The sequence below is a fragment of the Alosa alosa genome, chromosome 4, assembly GCF_017589495.1.
Source record: "Alosa alosa isolate M-15738 ecotype Scorff River chromosome 4, AALO_Geno_1.1, whole genome shotgun sequence".
Lineage (NCBI taxonomy): Eukaryota > Metazoa > Chordata > Actinopteri > Clupeiformes > Clupeidae > Alosa > Alosa alosa.
In genome coordinates this window covers 29,980,065-29,995,699 of record NC_063192.1, presented here as the reverse complement: position 1 = coordinate 29,995,699, position 15,635 = coordinate 29,980,065, and the positions used below count along the sequence as shown (strand labels likewise).

Sequence of the window (15,635 nt, the reverse complement as noted above, 5' to 3'; positions counted from 1 at the left end):
ACACACACACACACACACACACACACACACACACACACACACATACATATTTGTGTTACATTCACTGTCGAAAACCTAGTATAGTTCATTGAACAGAAGCTAGCTGGGGTGACTTTGGCTCCAAGCTAAATGTTAGCTTCCTAAAGCTAATGCTAATGAGTCTCACCGGCAGCAGCTTTGTCCACAAAGTGCAGCTCATTGAAGAAGTTAGCCAGATCAGGGTATTTCTCCTTTACGATCAGAGCAATGTAGTGAAGGAGGGTCATCTTCCTGTCTGTAGACTTAGTGTCCAGCAGCTACGGATGGAAAGAGATTGTTCATTGTCATATTCTATTCCCTATGATTAACCACCATTCATAATACAATGCAGATTTACTGCATAAAAAGTAAGTTGGTACTGCCTTACCAAGTCCAAACTCTGGAGTTTAAATCCATAAACACAGCCTCTCTTGCTGCTGTTCATGTAGTTTCCCAGGGCTAAAATGATCTAATGTGAGAGAATACAGGATATGATTGGTTAACATTATTCAAAAGTTAGACTGAAACTCCATGTCAGTCCCTATAAATAAAACACTTACCTCGAGCATTCTTTTTAACTTGGGGGATGACTTGACTGAAGCTGAGGCTGCAATGACTGCATTCAGTTGCTGCAAAAACAAATCGTACAGAGAAGTTGTTACCAAAAAGGGCATCCTAGAGCTGCTTTGTTGTTTAAGGTTACTGAGTCATTTTGACCCATAACTTATGACTCATTGGACTTCTCACAAGCACGCACACACACACACAACACACACACACAAACAGACACACACACACACACACACACACACACACACACACACACACACACACACACACACACACACACACACACACTCATTCACTCTCTCAAGTGCACAAACAAATGTACACACTCATTCACTCTCTCACACACACACACACACACACACACACACACACTGCTGCTCACCGGCATCAGCATGTTGACGTTGTCTGTGAAGTTGCCCACAAATGTGATGATGTTCATCCGCTGGGTGAGGCGCTCGATCTTGCTGAAGTGCAGCATGAAGCGGTCCTCCTCAGCAAGCTGGTCCAGCGGCCTACGCTCACGCTCGTACTGCCGCAGCACCTTGACCTCCGACTCCGTGGGCAGGAAGCGCATCAGACACTCCACAAAGTCCACCGGCAGCGCCTTCAGGTCGAAGCTGCAAGAAAAACCACGAGATGGTTATCCAGTCATGCTGAGCTCTGCCAGCGCTATTAAAATGCTATCATAACAAGCTAAAAAGGACCATTTGAAACCAATCATCATGACTTAACTAAATACAATCCCCCATTACAGTACATTCAAATATGTATCCTTTAATGAGGTCTGAGGGAAGGTTTGGAAAATCTGAATGTCCCTACTAATGAGACAAAGCTCAAATTGCATGTTGAGGAATGAAGTGTGAATGGTAATGGCATGGTAATAACCGGCAATAACCATTTGGTGAGTGAAGTAGTAAGAGGAGAAATACAAATAAACTGAAAAGACAGAAAAGGGATAGGTAGGAAAACTATGGAAAGTTGGAAAGTCAGGAAAGTCTATGTGTATGGGGTTTGTAAGTGTCACTCACATCTGGATGGCTTTGCAGATCTCCTCTGTGGGCTTGTTAGCCTTGCGTAGCGTGATGGCCAGGTTCTTGGAGCGGTTGGCGTCCAACAGGCTGACTTTATTGATGGCCTTCTGAGAGACCTTGCTCTTATTGCTGATCAGGTCCACCACAGGGCCCTGAGCTTTGGTCTTAAAGAGCTCCTCAAACCTCTCAAGATCCAGCTCCTGCAAAAATAACAGCACAGAATCAGTGATGTTCTGCCTAAAACTCAATAGCCTCTATATCTGTATTATGGTCCTAGGCCTAAGACAGATTTATCATCTGTATATTCCATGTACCTCAAGCACTCGCTCGTCATCAATCTCATTGAAAACGGTGCCATTGATCTGATTGGGCTTCAGCGCTGTCCAGTTGAAGACAGGAAGGCGGAACTTGGTCTTCCAGGGCTTCTTTATCCTGATAGCTGTAGTCGGGTGCAAACGAAGACAATGAAACTCCAGCTTAACACAAACTGTACACCACTGTCGTCTAGCTGTTGTTCGGTCAGCTTTTCAGGAGGACAGAGTAAGACGAGACTACACACCACACACACACACACATGCAGAACTCTCTCTGAAAGTAAAGTTTCTCTCTTTGACCCGAAATGGAAATCCTACACCAGAAAACATGAGCTTACACCACTCTTCTGGAGCAATTATAAGATTTCAACATGTCAAGCCTACTGTACGTGAAAGTCCAGAGTTGAACAGATTCTCTCACCTGATAGGCCAGTCGTGAGAACCATAGATGGACCATCGAGCAGAGGAGGAGGAGGGGGTGGGGGGACCATACAGTTGGGACCTGCAATTAAGATGCCAAACCTTTACTCACCAGGAAACAACAACCACACACAATTCAACAGACTGCAATTACTGCCACTGAGCTCTGCACCAGAGCATTCAGCTCACACCTCTCTGACCATAGATGGACATTAGCAGCTGCTTCCTCCTCGGCGAGCAGGACTCTGCACCATTCCCTTGAGCGACAGGAAACGGGCTCTGCTTTCGCCTTTCCGGTCGGCGCTCACACAGACGCACACCGTGATTAACGCCTAACCTCGTCTCTGTCTGGAGCAGCTCTTCAGAGAGTCGGAGGGGGAAAACGTTCCGGAAACATCTGAACATCTCTTCAGCTGCTAACAAGGTCAGCTTTCATTTGTGATGTGCGTTCATAAATAAGTACATCGACCAACACTAAAATAGATGGCACCTCCTGACCTCAGCAGCTGTGTGCTTATCAGCAGACATAATACTGGACACACGTGTGTTCAATTGGGTGCCTGTGTCTGTGTGTGTGTCCATTACAGCATTAATGATATCTGTCATCAGTGTGTGATTGGCATATCAAACCCCTTGGAGTACCTGGAAGTGGTGGAGGTGGTGGTGGGGGTGGAGGGGGTGGCGGTGGGGGTGGCGCCGCTTCAACCATGGGGGGAATGGAGCTGCCGCTCAGGGCGTCCGCTGGTGGCGGTGGGAATCCGGCATAGAGGGCGCCTCCAAGCTCGCCGAGGGGGACCCCCGCTGCGCCGGCCGGCCCGCTGCCCCCAGCGCTCAGGGCCTCGATGGAGATGTCGCCGTCGGGCTTCTTGCGCAGGCGGATAGTGCCCTGCTGCTCCAGCTCCAGCAGGCGCTTCTCGATGTTGGCCTGCCGCTGGAAGGCCACCTCCTTCTCCTTCATCATGCGCCGCAGCGTGTGCACCTGGGTGCTGGCCGACTCGTACGTCTCCTGCACGCGCCACGAGGAGGAGTCAGAGAGAGGGCAGTCAGATTACATCACCCACACGGAGCCATGACACATCCGCGGGTCATTACAGTAGCATGCTGTGACTCATCATGAGATATGAGTTATGATGGTGACAGTGACTAAAACTGGACCCTGTTGGATCGGATCACAAGTGGACAACGATAATACAACTGTAAATGACCACCTAGATGCATTATGATCTAATCACCTGCTGAGGTGGTTTGGACACATTTGACCACATACAGTAGAAATCAAACTACAATGATGGACACAAAGTGGACGCTACAATAATAATAATAACTAAGAATCACACCGTTAGCATATCGTATTTGATCACCCTACCCGTATGGCTAGGAGATCCTTGTCCTTCTGCAGGAGTGTTTTCTCCAACTCGGCCACTTTCATGATGGTCTCATTCTCCACCTCCAGCAGCTTTTCCGTCACCTAGTCCGGCAGGAGGAGCAGGGGAGAGGCAGGAGAGACGGAGCGGCCGCCATGACAGAGAGAGAGAGAAGGAGAGACGGAGGAGTGCAGACCGGAGAGCCAGAGAGAGGAGAGGTGAAGAGGAGAGGAGAGGAGAGGAGAGGGGGAGAGGAGAGCACATCAGAGCAGATCGATCCTGTAAGTGTGTGTCAACGAGCATCTCTCCCTGTCCCACCCTTTCCCCTCTCTCTCACAGCCGCATCGATACGTAACGGGAGATGCCCGGCAGCATGACACAGCATCCAAGTGAGCAAGAGAGCCCCCTGGCACACTTTCACTTTCTGGATGAGTATTTGGGGAATTTTTGGTGTATTCTGTCTTTCTCTTTCTTTTCACTTTTTCTCTCTCTCTCTCTCTCTCTCTCTCTCTCTCTCTCCTCCCTCCCTCCCTCATGACTGCTGAGATCAGTAAATTCTGAGCGTGAGTGTATTGTTGTGAAATTCCCCAAATGACGGCAAGCATGCCCGTGACCTTTCGGTTTGTTAACTCCTGCAGTTGTATGGCACGCTCTGGTGACACTATGGTGACATCAGGAGAGCCTGCCTGTCTACACAGTAACACGCTAGAGGATTGTTTTCACGTTAGCTACAGCCACACTAAGACAAAACACCACTCTCTCCTACAGAGAAACAAATATTTACAGGCATGTGTGAAAGTGGTAGGCAAAGATAATTAGGAAGTCTCTCCCAATTAGGGAGTATATATCTATCTATCTATCTATCTGTTTGGAATAGATAACTAAAAGTTCTGTGAGGGGTGGGTGGCTTGATAAACATTTCATTTTGTCAACACATGAGAGATGGATGCAATGTGTTCTACTTTCATGCAGAGTGCTTATGGGTAATGCGGTTCATACATGGGACAGATGGTCCTCCAGTTCCTCCACTTTCTCCAGGGCCACGTTCTTCGTCTCCGCGTCCTCCAGCAGTCCGCCCACGTCAAACACATTGTCCAGATACGCCTGGACCTGCACCGACAACTTGTCACTCTCTGTGTGCTTCGATTTCTGTGGAGAGACAAAGAGCTTCAGACACTTTCGCAGATCTCTGCATTTCTAATGATGGGTTTCCAGTATCACTGCTATTCTCTCTGGGCCCCCTCTCCACAGCTTTGGTATTTTGGCCTCCATCCTCTTTTGTCATTCTGAACCAGTCTGCCATAATGAATCCAACCTGCGTGACCACTTAATATTTACATACCAAATTCAGACTCTCAAAGTCTTACAGGCACAGGCGAACCGTTTGGATACGCAATAGGCTCAAAGCCACCAAATGAACCACAACTGACGTTGGCTCCGCATGTTTTGTTCTCTTTTTTTTGGTCTGTCGTAACTTGTTACAGATGAGATGGGGCACTTGAGGACAGCAGGGAGCCGACGGAGTGAGTGGCCTCACCTCCAGATAGTCGTCCAGGCCCAGCTTGGTGAACTCATACTGCAGGTGAACCCGGAAGTTCATGTCCTCCACCGAGTGGACCACGATGTTGATGAACTGCATGCAGGCCACCTGCGGGGACAAACGAAAAGGGTGAGGTCAGTGAGGTCAGTGTGGTCCGGTCTCCTCGGGCTACTGTGGGAGTCGAGCGGTTGCGGGAGTGTCCCTTTCACATCCTCACCATGAAGTCAATGTTGCCCTCCTCACTGCGGAAGTACTCCATCAGTTTCTCAAAACGATGCTTCTCTTTGCACACCTTAAGAGGGAAAGATCAATGGTCATTCAGTGATCCCACGAGGTCCAGAGACCATTTGTCTAAGTGTCTGGATGAGTCTATCTTTCTGTCTGTGCCTATGTATTTGATTGTGTTAGTGCCAGCTGTGTGTGTGTGTGTGTGTGTGTGTGTGTGTGTGTGTTTAGAACGATGATAGAGAGCAGAGTCTCATAACATCTTCCAATAAATCACACCACATAATATCAAACCCAACAACAACAATGAGCCTCTCTGAGCCCAGTAAAAAAACAGGGAAACAGGGATGTGATATTTCCCCCTCTGTCCCACACTGAGCTGAGCCGCCACATGTTCCCCTGCAGCAGCCACTCAGTGCAGTAATGCGCTCCACATGTTGCCATGTGCGTCTCGCTCTGATTATGAATATGCAGCATGACTGGCCCGGTCCAGGCCTGGGCACTGGGGCGGTGGAAAGGCCCGTGTGGGTCAGCGTGGGGCCTACTGCAGCCTCAGGTTACTGACTCGGGGGGGTGTGGTGGCGGCCAGCACAGGCCATTTGCAGTGAAAATCAGAGCCTAATTATAGGAGGCCATGGGAAGAGAGGAGAGTAAAAATAAGGCAGAAAGGGGGATAGCGATCTCACCAGACTCTCCCACACAAACAGTGCAATGGAGAGAGAGAGAGAGAGAGAGAGAGAGAGAGAGAGGGAAAGAGGGAGAGAAAGAATGAGGCAGAGCGCAAAAGAAAACAAACATTTTGTTTTTCTCTCTTGAAGAGAGAAATTCTTGAACTGTTTGAACCATGAGCTCGACTTTGTCCCTGCTGTCGTGGTCAGGAGCATGGGCACTACGGGGCAGTGGGCAAGATTAGTGGACCTGCAGGTGAGGTCTGGCTGGTGCAAGTGGGTGCCTCTCTCTGGTGACTCCATGGCGGCCCTCCCACGTGGTGCTCTCTGAGGGATCAGCTTGCAGTGGGGCTCTGCCTGGGAGTGCTGCTGCGGCGGCTCTCCTGCTGTTTTGACTAGCAGCCTGATTAGGCTGGCTGTTTAGGGGGCTTAGATAGGGGGCTAATTATCTTGTTCCTGAGCTCTGATGCTAAAATGGAGGATGGGGGCACTGTGTGTGTGTGTGTGTGTGTGTGTGTGTGTGTGTGTGTGTGTGTGTGTGTGTGTGTGTGTGTGTGTGAAAGAGCATGTGCTTGCCCTTCCCTGGCCTTAAAATCTCCCACCAAGAGAAGATTCTTATCTTGACCCCTGGGTTGACATACATCTGGCTCCTTAATGAAACTAATAGAGTTTGACACAAATCCATACCCTACACATGTGCATGTTACCTAAAAGTCTCTTTCTTTCTCTCCCTCTCTCTCTAACTCTCTTCCTATTGTCTTGCCTTCATGCCCCCAGTTTCAGGCGGGGGAGAGGAGCAGAGCGACAGCTGGCTTGGCCAAGCAGCAGCTCCTCTAAGGACAATCAGAAGATAAACCAACAAGCACCAAACTCCAGCCACAAAAGCAGCGGGAGGGAGGGAGGGGTGCGGCAGGACATTTAATCTCTGGCGCACTGACTCTATATGGGACGGTGTGTGTGTGTGAGAGAGAGAGAGAGAGGCAGGGTGTTCCGCCTCAGGTGGTACCTCTTTGAAGTTGTCGAAGGCTGACAGGATGATCTCATGCCCCCCTCGCACCAAACACACAGCAGCCAGCAGCTCCAGCACCAGGGCCTTTGTTCTGAAGAAAAAAAACATGGCTGACATCTTTCTCTACCTCTCTCTCTCTCTCTCTCTCTCTCTCTCTCTCTCTCTCTCTCTCTCACACACACACACACACACACACACACACACACCTCACACACAGGCCATGGTGGAAAAACAGGATCTGTACAAAGCCTAGGATAGAATTACTGACATTACACAGTCACAGCCATAGTTGATAACACTGAGCACCTCCACATGAGTATAAATAGTGAGAAACGTGTAAGAGAAGAGTGAAAACATCAAAAGAATATCATCACTACATTCCCTGTGTCTAAGGTGAAGACATTAGCTAACAGAAATCAATCACTGAAGGCAGTGCACTTTTCAAATAGTTTAGGCCTTTGCATACATTTGAGATAAACTATTGCTATTTCACAACATCTACATAATCTGTTCTCTTATATGTTGATGTTATTTTGACAGTAAAATCAATGTACAGCCTTTTTAATGCTCATCTTATATCACTGCCGAGCCCACAGCTGCTAGCCAGCCTCTAATGCTCTGTCTGGCTCCTTAGAGAGTGGACAGCCAGCTCCGATCAACTACCACAGCAACAGGCTGAAGCTCTTTGTCAGTAGGGGAGCGTATTATCCAGAACTGGCCAATCAAGTCATTCAGTTACAATCTGGCCCGTACAGCCCTTTCACACAGGGCAGGAAGCCTTTGTTCGTGAATGGTAATACCTGCTCTCATTTCTTACCTGGAGTTCTTATTGTTCATACTCAGTGCAATCTCATTGACTGCATGGGGGTGGGACATAACCAGGTTGAAGCCATACTGGGAACAAGAGAAGAGGGTGCAGACATTATAGCAACCAGGAATGGTGGAAAAAAACATCAGTCATTGCAGCAGACATTTATTTCAAAGCATTTCTTTCATTCAGACTAATGTTGTACACCAATGGCAGTACTCAGGTGTCACCAGTAGGGGGAGTATTGAGGTGTTGAGTGACACCGGATGTGTGAGGAAGTGGGTTGCATTGTCAGTGTGTTGTGGGGTTGTTGTGGGTTGAGCGGATCAGTCACCTGGTAGTTCATGATGGCTCGTAAGCACATGATGCAGACGTGCACGTCGTCCTTCTGGCTCACTAGCCGGGAGTTCTTGATGGTTTTGCTGTTGGTGGCTGTGCCATAACTGCAAAGGAACACAAACTAAATTGTTCAATTACAGTAGATGGGACAGATGTTTCCCTTCAAATGAAGGACAAAGTCAATGTTGCCATTCATCAATGTCCATCCAAATAATATTCAAAGAGAAAAACTCCTCATCTCACTACTGCGTGGCGAATATGTAAATGCAATGACAGAAATGACAAATGCATGGCTCCAAATCCACTTCAAAAGCAGCCCTTCCATAGTCGTAGGGAGTGTTGGTGACTAGCTGTGCTGCACATGGGTGCACATGTGTGCTGTCATCCTGTTTTAGGTTCTTTGTGTTCTTGCTGCACAGGAAGTGTGCTCTGGTCTGGGCTCACTGAGCTGAATCTGGCACGCATGTGACGCTCGCGGTGCCTGTGAGCCTTGCACGCTTGCCAGATCTACGCTACCACAGAGCCATGGCCTGAGCCATGTGGTTTCAGCCCAAGTGCATGCTGGGAGATGGTGTGAGAAGAAGTTTCCTAACAGCCGTCTAGACCCCACGCTCTCTCTCTCTCTCTCTCTCCCACACACACACACACACACACACACACACACACACACACACACACACTTGCATGTTTCAACGCTCACTGTGGGTGAAGGATCACCTGCAGTTCCAAGGGCGCACTGAGTATGTTCATCGTGTGGAGTATCACAGTGCACATCTGAGAGCCAGCGTTGTATTTTAGTGATTTCAATTGCAGCCTGACAGTTCTCATCACTGCTGCTGCTATGTGATACGCTCATGATAGTAGGGTGCAGACGTGTGCCACATGTGGACCTTCCAGCAGCTGTGCCTGATTTTACAGGGCAGAGATGATCCTCTGTGTGTGTGTGTGTGTGTGTGTGTGTGTGTGTGTGTGTGTGTGTGTGTGTGTGTGTGTGTGTGTGTGTGTGTGTGTGTGTGTGTTTGTATGCTTGCACATATGTGTGTCCATTTGTCTGTGTGTGGGTGTTGAAGTTTCAACCCAAGTGTGCATTTTTTTCTTTATGTGTGTGTGTGTGTGTTTGTCTGTGTGTGTGTGTGTATGTGTGTGTGTGTGTGTGTGTGTGTGTGTGTGTGTGTGTGTGTGTGTGTGTGTGTGTGTGTGTGCATGTATGTGTGTGTGTGTGCATGTATGTGAGTGTGAACATGTGTGCACACACGTGTTTGTAATTGTATGAATCTAGGGTGCAAAGGGCTTGATAAATCAGAATGATCCCAAGTGACCTCATTCTGCTGGTGGAGCATCCGCATCCATGTGCACACCGGGAGACTCGGGAGACTGTCCATGCACAGACTCCATTAGTGCCTCGCCAGAGCCGCTCCATCCCCGCTCCTCACAGCACAGAGAGCCATGCCAGCAACCACCACACCGATCCTCAGCACAGTGCCAGGCAGGAGAGGAGAGCAGCTCCAGATACCACAGTACGGTTTCATTCAGAAGGTGACTTGGATATCAGCCCGGCTCTGAGGAGCCCGTCCAGACAGTACAAGTAAGTCTTTTGTATTATTTTGTTATTAAAAGCAATATGATGCATTCAGTACATCCTGAAATGGTGAACTGGTGCTGGTTCTGTATAAATGTTTTTAATTACTTTGTGAAATAGAGAATCAAATCTTTCACTGGCTTTTAAAGTCAGATCAAGTTTAATGCCCATTGCTGTTTTAGCCCAAATGTATTCAAACTCTAACCTGACCCTAGCCAGATGAATGTCGTTCTGCTTAACTCCGCCTAGCTTCACTCACATCCATCTGGGACCTCTTCCATTGAGAGTGATTTCTCCAACCAACTTTATGGTTTAGCCAATCAGGACGAGGGGCGGAGTTTCATAGATGTGACATAGCGTAGAAGCGACTGTGAGTCTGTTATTAGCGCCACGGGTTGGCTTCGATGTGAGTGGTTGAAGTAGCACGTCAATAGATGACGGACAAGTGGCTTATTCAATCATATGCAAGCATTTTTTGATTAGGCCCAGCCTTCTGAAGCAACACTTCAATGGATCGGAGCTAGTGGAGCTAGGCGGAGCGAAATTCATCTGGCTATTGCCAGGTTAGTCCCCTTTTCCTCCCCTGTTCCATCCTAGGCCTCAGTTCGTTGCACTGCTCTTCATCCAGCCTGTGTGTGTTCAGGATTGGCTGGGGAAGTGTTAGTGGCAGGGCAGGGAGAGGAGGAGGCAGCAGCACCCCGCAGCAGCTACACACACACACACACGTGCACACACACACACACACACACACAGGTGCGCACACACACACACACAAACACACACACACACACACACACACACACAGTGCCACACACACACACACACACACACACACACACACACACACACACACACACACACACACACACACACAAATGCTAGCACACACACACACACACACACACACACACACACACACACACACACACACACACACACACACACACACACACACACATATTGCACACACACACACACGCGGCGCGCACACACAAACACACACACACACACACACGCAGGCGCATACACAAACACATGCACACACACACACACACACACACACACACATACTACAAACACACACACACACACACACACACACACACACACACACAGAGAGAGATAGACACACACAGACACACACAAATACTAACACACACACAAATACTAACACACACACACACACACACATATACACCCACACACACACACAGACACACACACACACACACAAATGCTAACACACACACACACACACAAATGCTAACACACACACACACACACACACACACACACAAACACACACACCGCACACATACTCAAATACTAACACACACACACACACACACACACACACACACACACACACACACACACACAGAGATAGACACACACACACACACACAAATGCAGGATAACTGGCGCACACACAGCACACACACACACACACACACACACACACACACACACACACACACACACACACACACACACACACACTGCAGGATAGACTGGCGCAGCACACACACACACACACACACTGCAGGATAGACTGGCGCAGCACACAGACACACACGGACGCATCAGCAGGACGGACTGGCGCGTTTCCGACCAGCTGCAGTTGCAGAAGGGCTGGCGGTACGCTTCTGGTGCAGATCCTCGATGGACCTGCTCCAGGACCTGCCCTTGTCCAGGGTGCCGTCCTCGCCGCTCTCCAGCACCTCAAAGTCCAGCCTGCGCCGCCGGCGGGTGGGCGGACGGACAGACGAGACGGGCACACAGAGACAGACAGGCAGACACACAGGGGAGGGAGGGGTAGTTGGTTAGCACCAGGGCCCAGGTTTAGTGCGCTGCATTAGGGTAGGGGAGAGGAGTAGTGAGGGGTGCCACAGTGCAACATCCTCCAGGCCTTTCACATAAGCTTCCAGCCACATAAGAGCACATTAGCCTTAACACAGACATGTATGCACACAGAGCCAGGCAGCGGTCAGCGCCCAAAGAGCCACGCTACACAGTTGTCCAGCCGCCTCACGCTTTTGGCTGACTTAGAGCCCAGCTGCATCCTCTGGCACGCAACACATCCCATGTGCAATCATGTTTCATTCTGGCCATTCCGGACACACACACACACACTTCCAGAGAAATGACCGATTCACTCAAACTCCTTGAAAGTGTTAATGTGTGTGTGTGTGTGTATGTGTGTGTGTGTGTGTGTGTGTGTGTGTGTGTGCATATGCGTGTGTGTGAATGTCTGTGTGTGTGTGTGTGTGTGTGTGTGTGTGTGTGTGAGTGTGTGTGTGTGTGTGTGTGTGTGTGTGTGTGTGTGTGTCTGTGTCTGTCTCTGTGTTAACCGTTGATGACAAAGTTGTTGAGTGACGTTTGGAGGACTTGTCCTACTCACATGACAGCACACTGTGCAAAGGATAGGTACTGCACCAGGATGTCCAGGCCCCGGTTCTCATCGTTGAGGAACTCTCTCACCCACCTGCAGCACACACAACATGGCAGTGGTCAATGGTGGCAGCCCACTGGGGCCGGAGCTTACTTTTAAACATTAGCCAGACAAATGGCCGACAGAGACAGAGAGGGAGAGTAAGGAGAGAGTCATCCAGGGAGAGAGAGAGAGAGAGAGAGAGAGAGTGGAGGAGGAGGAGAGTAAAGCAAACCGAGGCAGAAAGAAAGAGGCTGCCTCCTCCGTAGGCGTTCTTCATCTGAAGAGTAGACAAGGCTAACGAGAGTCTACATCTTCAGACGCTTCCTAACTTTCTGGGCTGCCTGAGAAATGGCTCCCCCCTGACTCACTTGGCAGAGACTGCAGTGGAAAGATGGGGAAAAATGGGCTTCAGATTTCCCCCATTTTAGCTGCACATTGCTGAGGGGGGGGGTCTCACAGCAAGAGGAATTCCCACTGCATAGAATGAAAGAATGCGGAGGGCATACAGAGGGTGAAGGTTCTACTACTGACAGCCTCAATATCTCTCTCTCTCCCTCTCCCTCTCTCCCCCACACAGACACACACACACACACACACACACACACATTCTTCTCTCCCTCTCTCTCTCCCCCACACAGACACACACACACACACACACACACACACACACACACACACACACACACACACACACACAATCAACTGGACCTGGAGGGGCCACAGTCCAGTCACACCGCAGTGATTACAAAAAGAAATCCCCGTCAGAAATCTCTATTTGCAGCTTTGCCAGCAGTTAGTCAGGAAGGAAGCCGGCAGACCATTCCGTATTAGAGTGTCTGCAAGAGAGAGAACGAGGGCAGAGGAAAGGAACCCAACAGAAAAAGAAGGGAAGAAAGAGAAAAGGACACTCTGGGGGAAGAGAGGAAAGAGAGGAAAGAGAGGGAAGAGAGGGAAGACAGAGCTCCAGAGACAGAGCGACAGACTGGGCCCCAGGATAGAGAGGAGGTCTCGCTTGATCATTAGTTTCCTTGATACCACCTCCCCCTTCCCACCTCTCCGGCCGCCTCCTCCCTCCCTTTTCCTGTCCTACCAGATGCTATTTCAGATTGTCTTGGCGATCAGAGGAGTAACACATCGGAAAAGGGGCTAGAGTTTGCACACACACACACACACACACACACACACACACACACACACACACACACACACACACAATAATAGGACACATGACACACACACAGACACACACACACACGCACACACACACACACACACACACACATTACACACACACACACACACGCACACACTCCACAAACAGACCTCTGTTACACTTCATCCAGGCACAAAGAAAGTCCCTGAAAATAGCTTTTCCCCTCCTTTTTTTCCTGTGGATCTGTCTTTCTGGGAAAGGCATTAGTGCCGTGGACTTTTATTGATGAAGTCGAAGAGCATATGAGTTATTTTTGGCCGTCCCCAACAACAAAAGCCCAGTCGTATAACTCCATGCCAGACTAATACCATTATTGTTTTGACTTTGAATCCAGTGCCATCGCTTTTCAATTGGGAGTGATTCACTGGTGCAGTATGTCTGGGGCCCGAGGGATGGAGAGGTAGTGGTCACTGCAGGCCAGCGTGCGATTGTGATCGGTGAGAGCACCCGCCTCACTTACTGTGGACACAGCAAGAGATCTGGGCAGGTGTGAGTTTAGCTCAGGATAACATTGATTAGCTTAGGAAGTTAGTGGATGCATGGCTATGTGCTTATATCATGCTGCATTCACTAAAGTGTGTGTGAGTGTGTGTGAAGGCATTCGTTTCCATTGTTTCATGAGTAATGGGGTTTGTATACATGTGTGGGAGTGGGTGTGAGGGTGCGGCCGTGTGTGTGTGTGTGTGTGTGTGTGTGTGTGTATGTATGTGTGTGTGTGTGTGTGTGTATAGGTTGGTGCCTGTGTCCGAGTGCGTCTTTCCCTAACAGATTTCATTGTTGGACGGGCAGGCTTCCTGTCCCTCTAGCGTACACAGCCCCACTTCCTGTCCAGCTACAACAGCAGCCGAGGCAGCAGACCCAGCAGCACAATGAGAACCATCTGTGCTCTGGGAGGGAGAGTGTGTGTGTGTGTGTGTGTGTGTGTGTGTGTGTGTGTGTGTGTGTGTGTGTGTGTGTGTGTGTGTGTGTGAGAGAGACAAACAGACAGAGAGAGAGAGGGGCAGAGGGAAAGAAAGAGGGAGAGAGAGAGAGAGACAGAGAGAGAGAGAGAGACAGAGGTGACTATATCCAGCACTGTATTCACTGAAGCAGCCTGGCAGGCCAAGGACAATGGGTCTTAGCAAGCAGAGAACTGGGCACCGGGGAAAGACTATGGGCTCTCTACAACAGGAAGAACAAAAGAAAGAGTGTTTCTTCCCTTTTTAAAAAGGAGGTAGCGCATAATGACAATAGCACACAGTTCCCTTCCTCCCTCCCATCTCCACAGCCAGCCCGGCCCGGCGTTGGGGCTCCTGCTTCACACCCTCAGGACTTCAGGCCTTCACATTTAAACGTGTTAATCCCGAGTTCACAACCCGCCACGGAATTCGCCATCATCTCACAGATGCCTCCAGCCCAGGGCTAATCATTAAACTTGTGTTTCGTGTTTAGCAGTTTTTTAATTTAGCCACAGTAACTCTTTTGTTTAAGGGAATTGTTCAACATGATTGGGGATGACAAAGGTTGCATAATCATTGCAATTAGCAATATTGCTAGCATTGTAAGTCTATTATATCAAAGTTTGTTGCTTGTGTAATTAGCACTGATCGTAGCCATTCAACCTATAGCTGACATGCTAAGTGGAGACCCTGGTTGATCTGAGAGGATCTGAGAGGATCTTCAGTGATCCGGGGACGACTTACTTGAGAGTGTAAAGGTCACCAGACTATGAACTGGCAGGATTAGTCGGACTCACCCTATATGGTTGGTCCTCAGTGATATCTCCAGCTCCCTCAGGACCTTGGTGGATTCCTGAACCCGCCTGCGGAATTTCTGAGGCGAAAGGCGAGGGCATTAATAAGGCAGATGTTTATCAATGATTTGTTGGTAAGATTCAAGAGAAAGACGCAATGAAATAAGCCATAATACTCCACCAGATATTTTATAACATGAGACAGCCCTAGTCTGACTACAGTGGCAGTTGGTTCATAGACAATGGAAAATAACAGCAAGAGATCTGATCATTCAAGGGCAACGTTTTAGTTAGATTTGTGTTTGCCTGTGTATGTGGTAGGAATATCAATCATGGCCGCTCTGAAATGGGATAGTGCTCTGTGCTGAGCT

General features: G+C 49.1%; 1 protein-coding gene across 5 annotated transcripts in view; it reads right to left on the bottom strand.

Moving 5' to 3' along the window:
- Positions 1-15,635, bottom strand: part of fmnl3 (formin-like 3) — a 42,035-nt gene that overhangs the window by 7,820 nt on the left and 18,580 nt on the right. For 4 of the 5 annotated variants that reach the window (XM_048240950.1, XM_048240952.1, XM_048240953.1 and 1 more), the window contains exons 4-20: positions 15,268-15,344; positions 12,287-12,370; positions 8,302-8,410; positions 7,977-8,053; positions 7,157-7,250; positions 5,475-5,549; positions 5,255-5,365; positions 4,717-4,866; positions 3,720-3,821; positions 2,996-3,359; positions 2,355-2,435; positions 1,934-2,058; positions 1,617-1,819; positions 971-1,205; positions 579-647; positions 407-487; positions 167-296 (exon numbers count right to left, since the gene is read on the bottom strand). In XM_048240950.1, the coding sequence (XP_048096907.1) occupies positions 167-296; positions 407-487; positions 579-647; positions 971-1,205; positions 1,617-1,819; positions 1,934-2,058; positions 2,355-2,435; positions 2,996-3,359; positions 3,720-3,821; positions 4,717-4,866; positions 5,255-5,365; positions 5,475-5,549; positions 7,157-7,250; positions 7,977-8,053; positions 8,302-8,410; positions 12,287-12,370; positions 15,268-15,344 (2,167 nt within the window). Of the gene's footprint in view, positions 1-166; positions 297-406; positions 488-578; positions 648-970; positions 1,206-1,616; positions 1,820-1,933; positions 2,059-2,354; positions 2,436-2,995; positions 3,360-3,719; positions 3,822-4,716; positions 4,867-5,254; positions 5,366-5,474; positions 5,550-7,156; positions 7,251-7,976; positions 8,054-8,301; positions 8,411-11,478; positions 11,620-12,286; positions 12,371-15,267; positions 15,345-15,635 lie in introns of all 5 variants that reach the window. The other variant, XM_048240954.1, reaches the window with a different exon arrangement.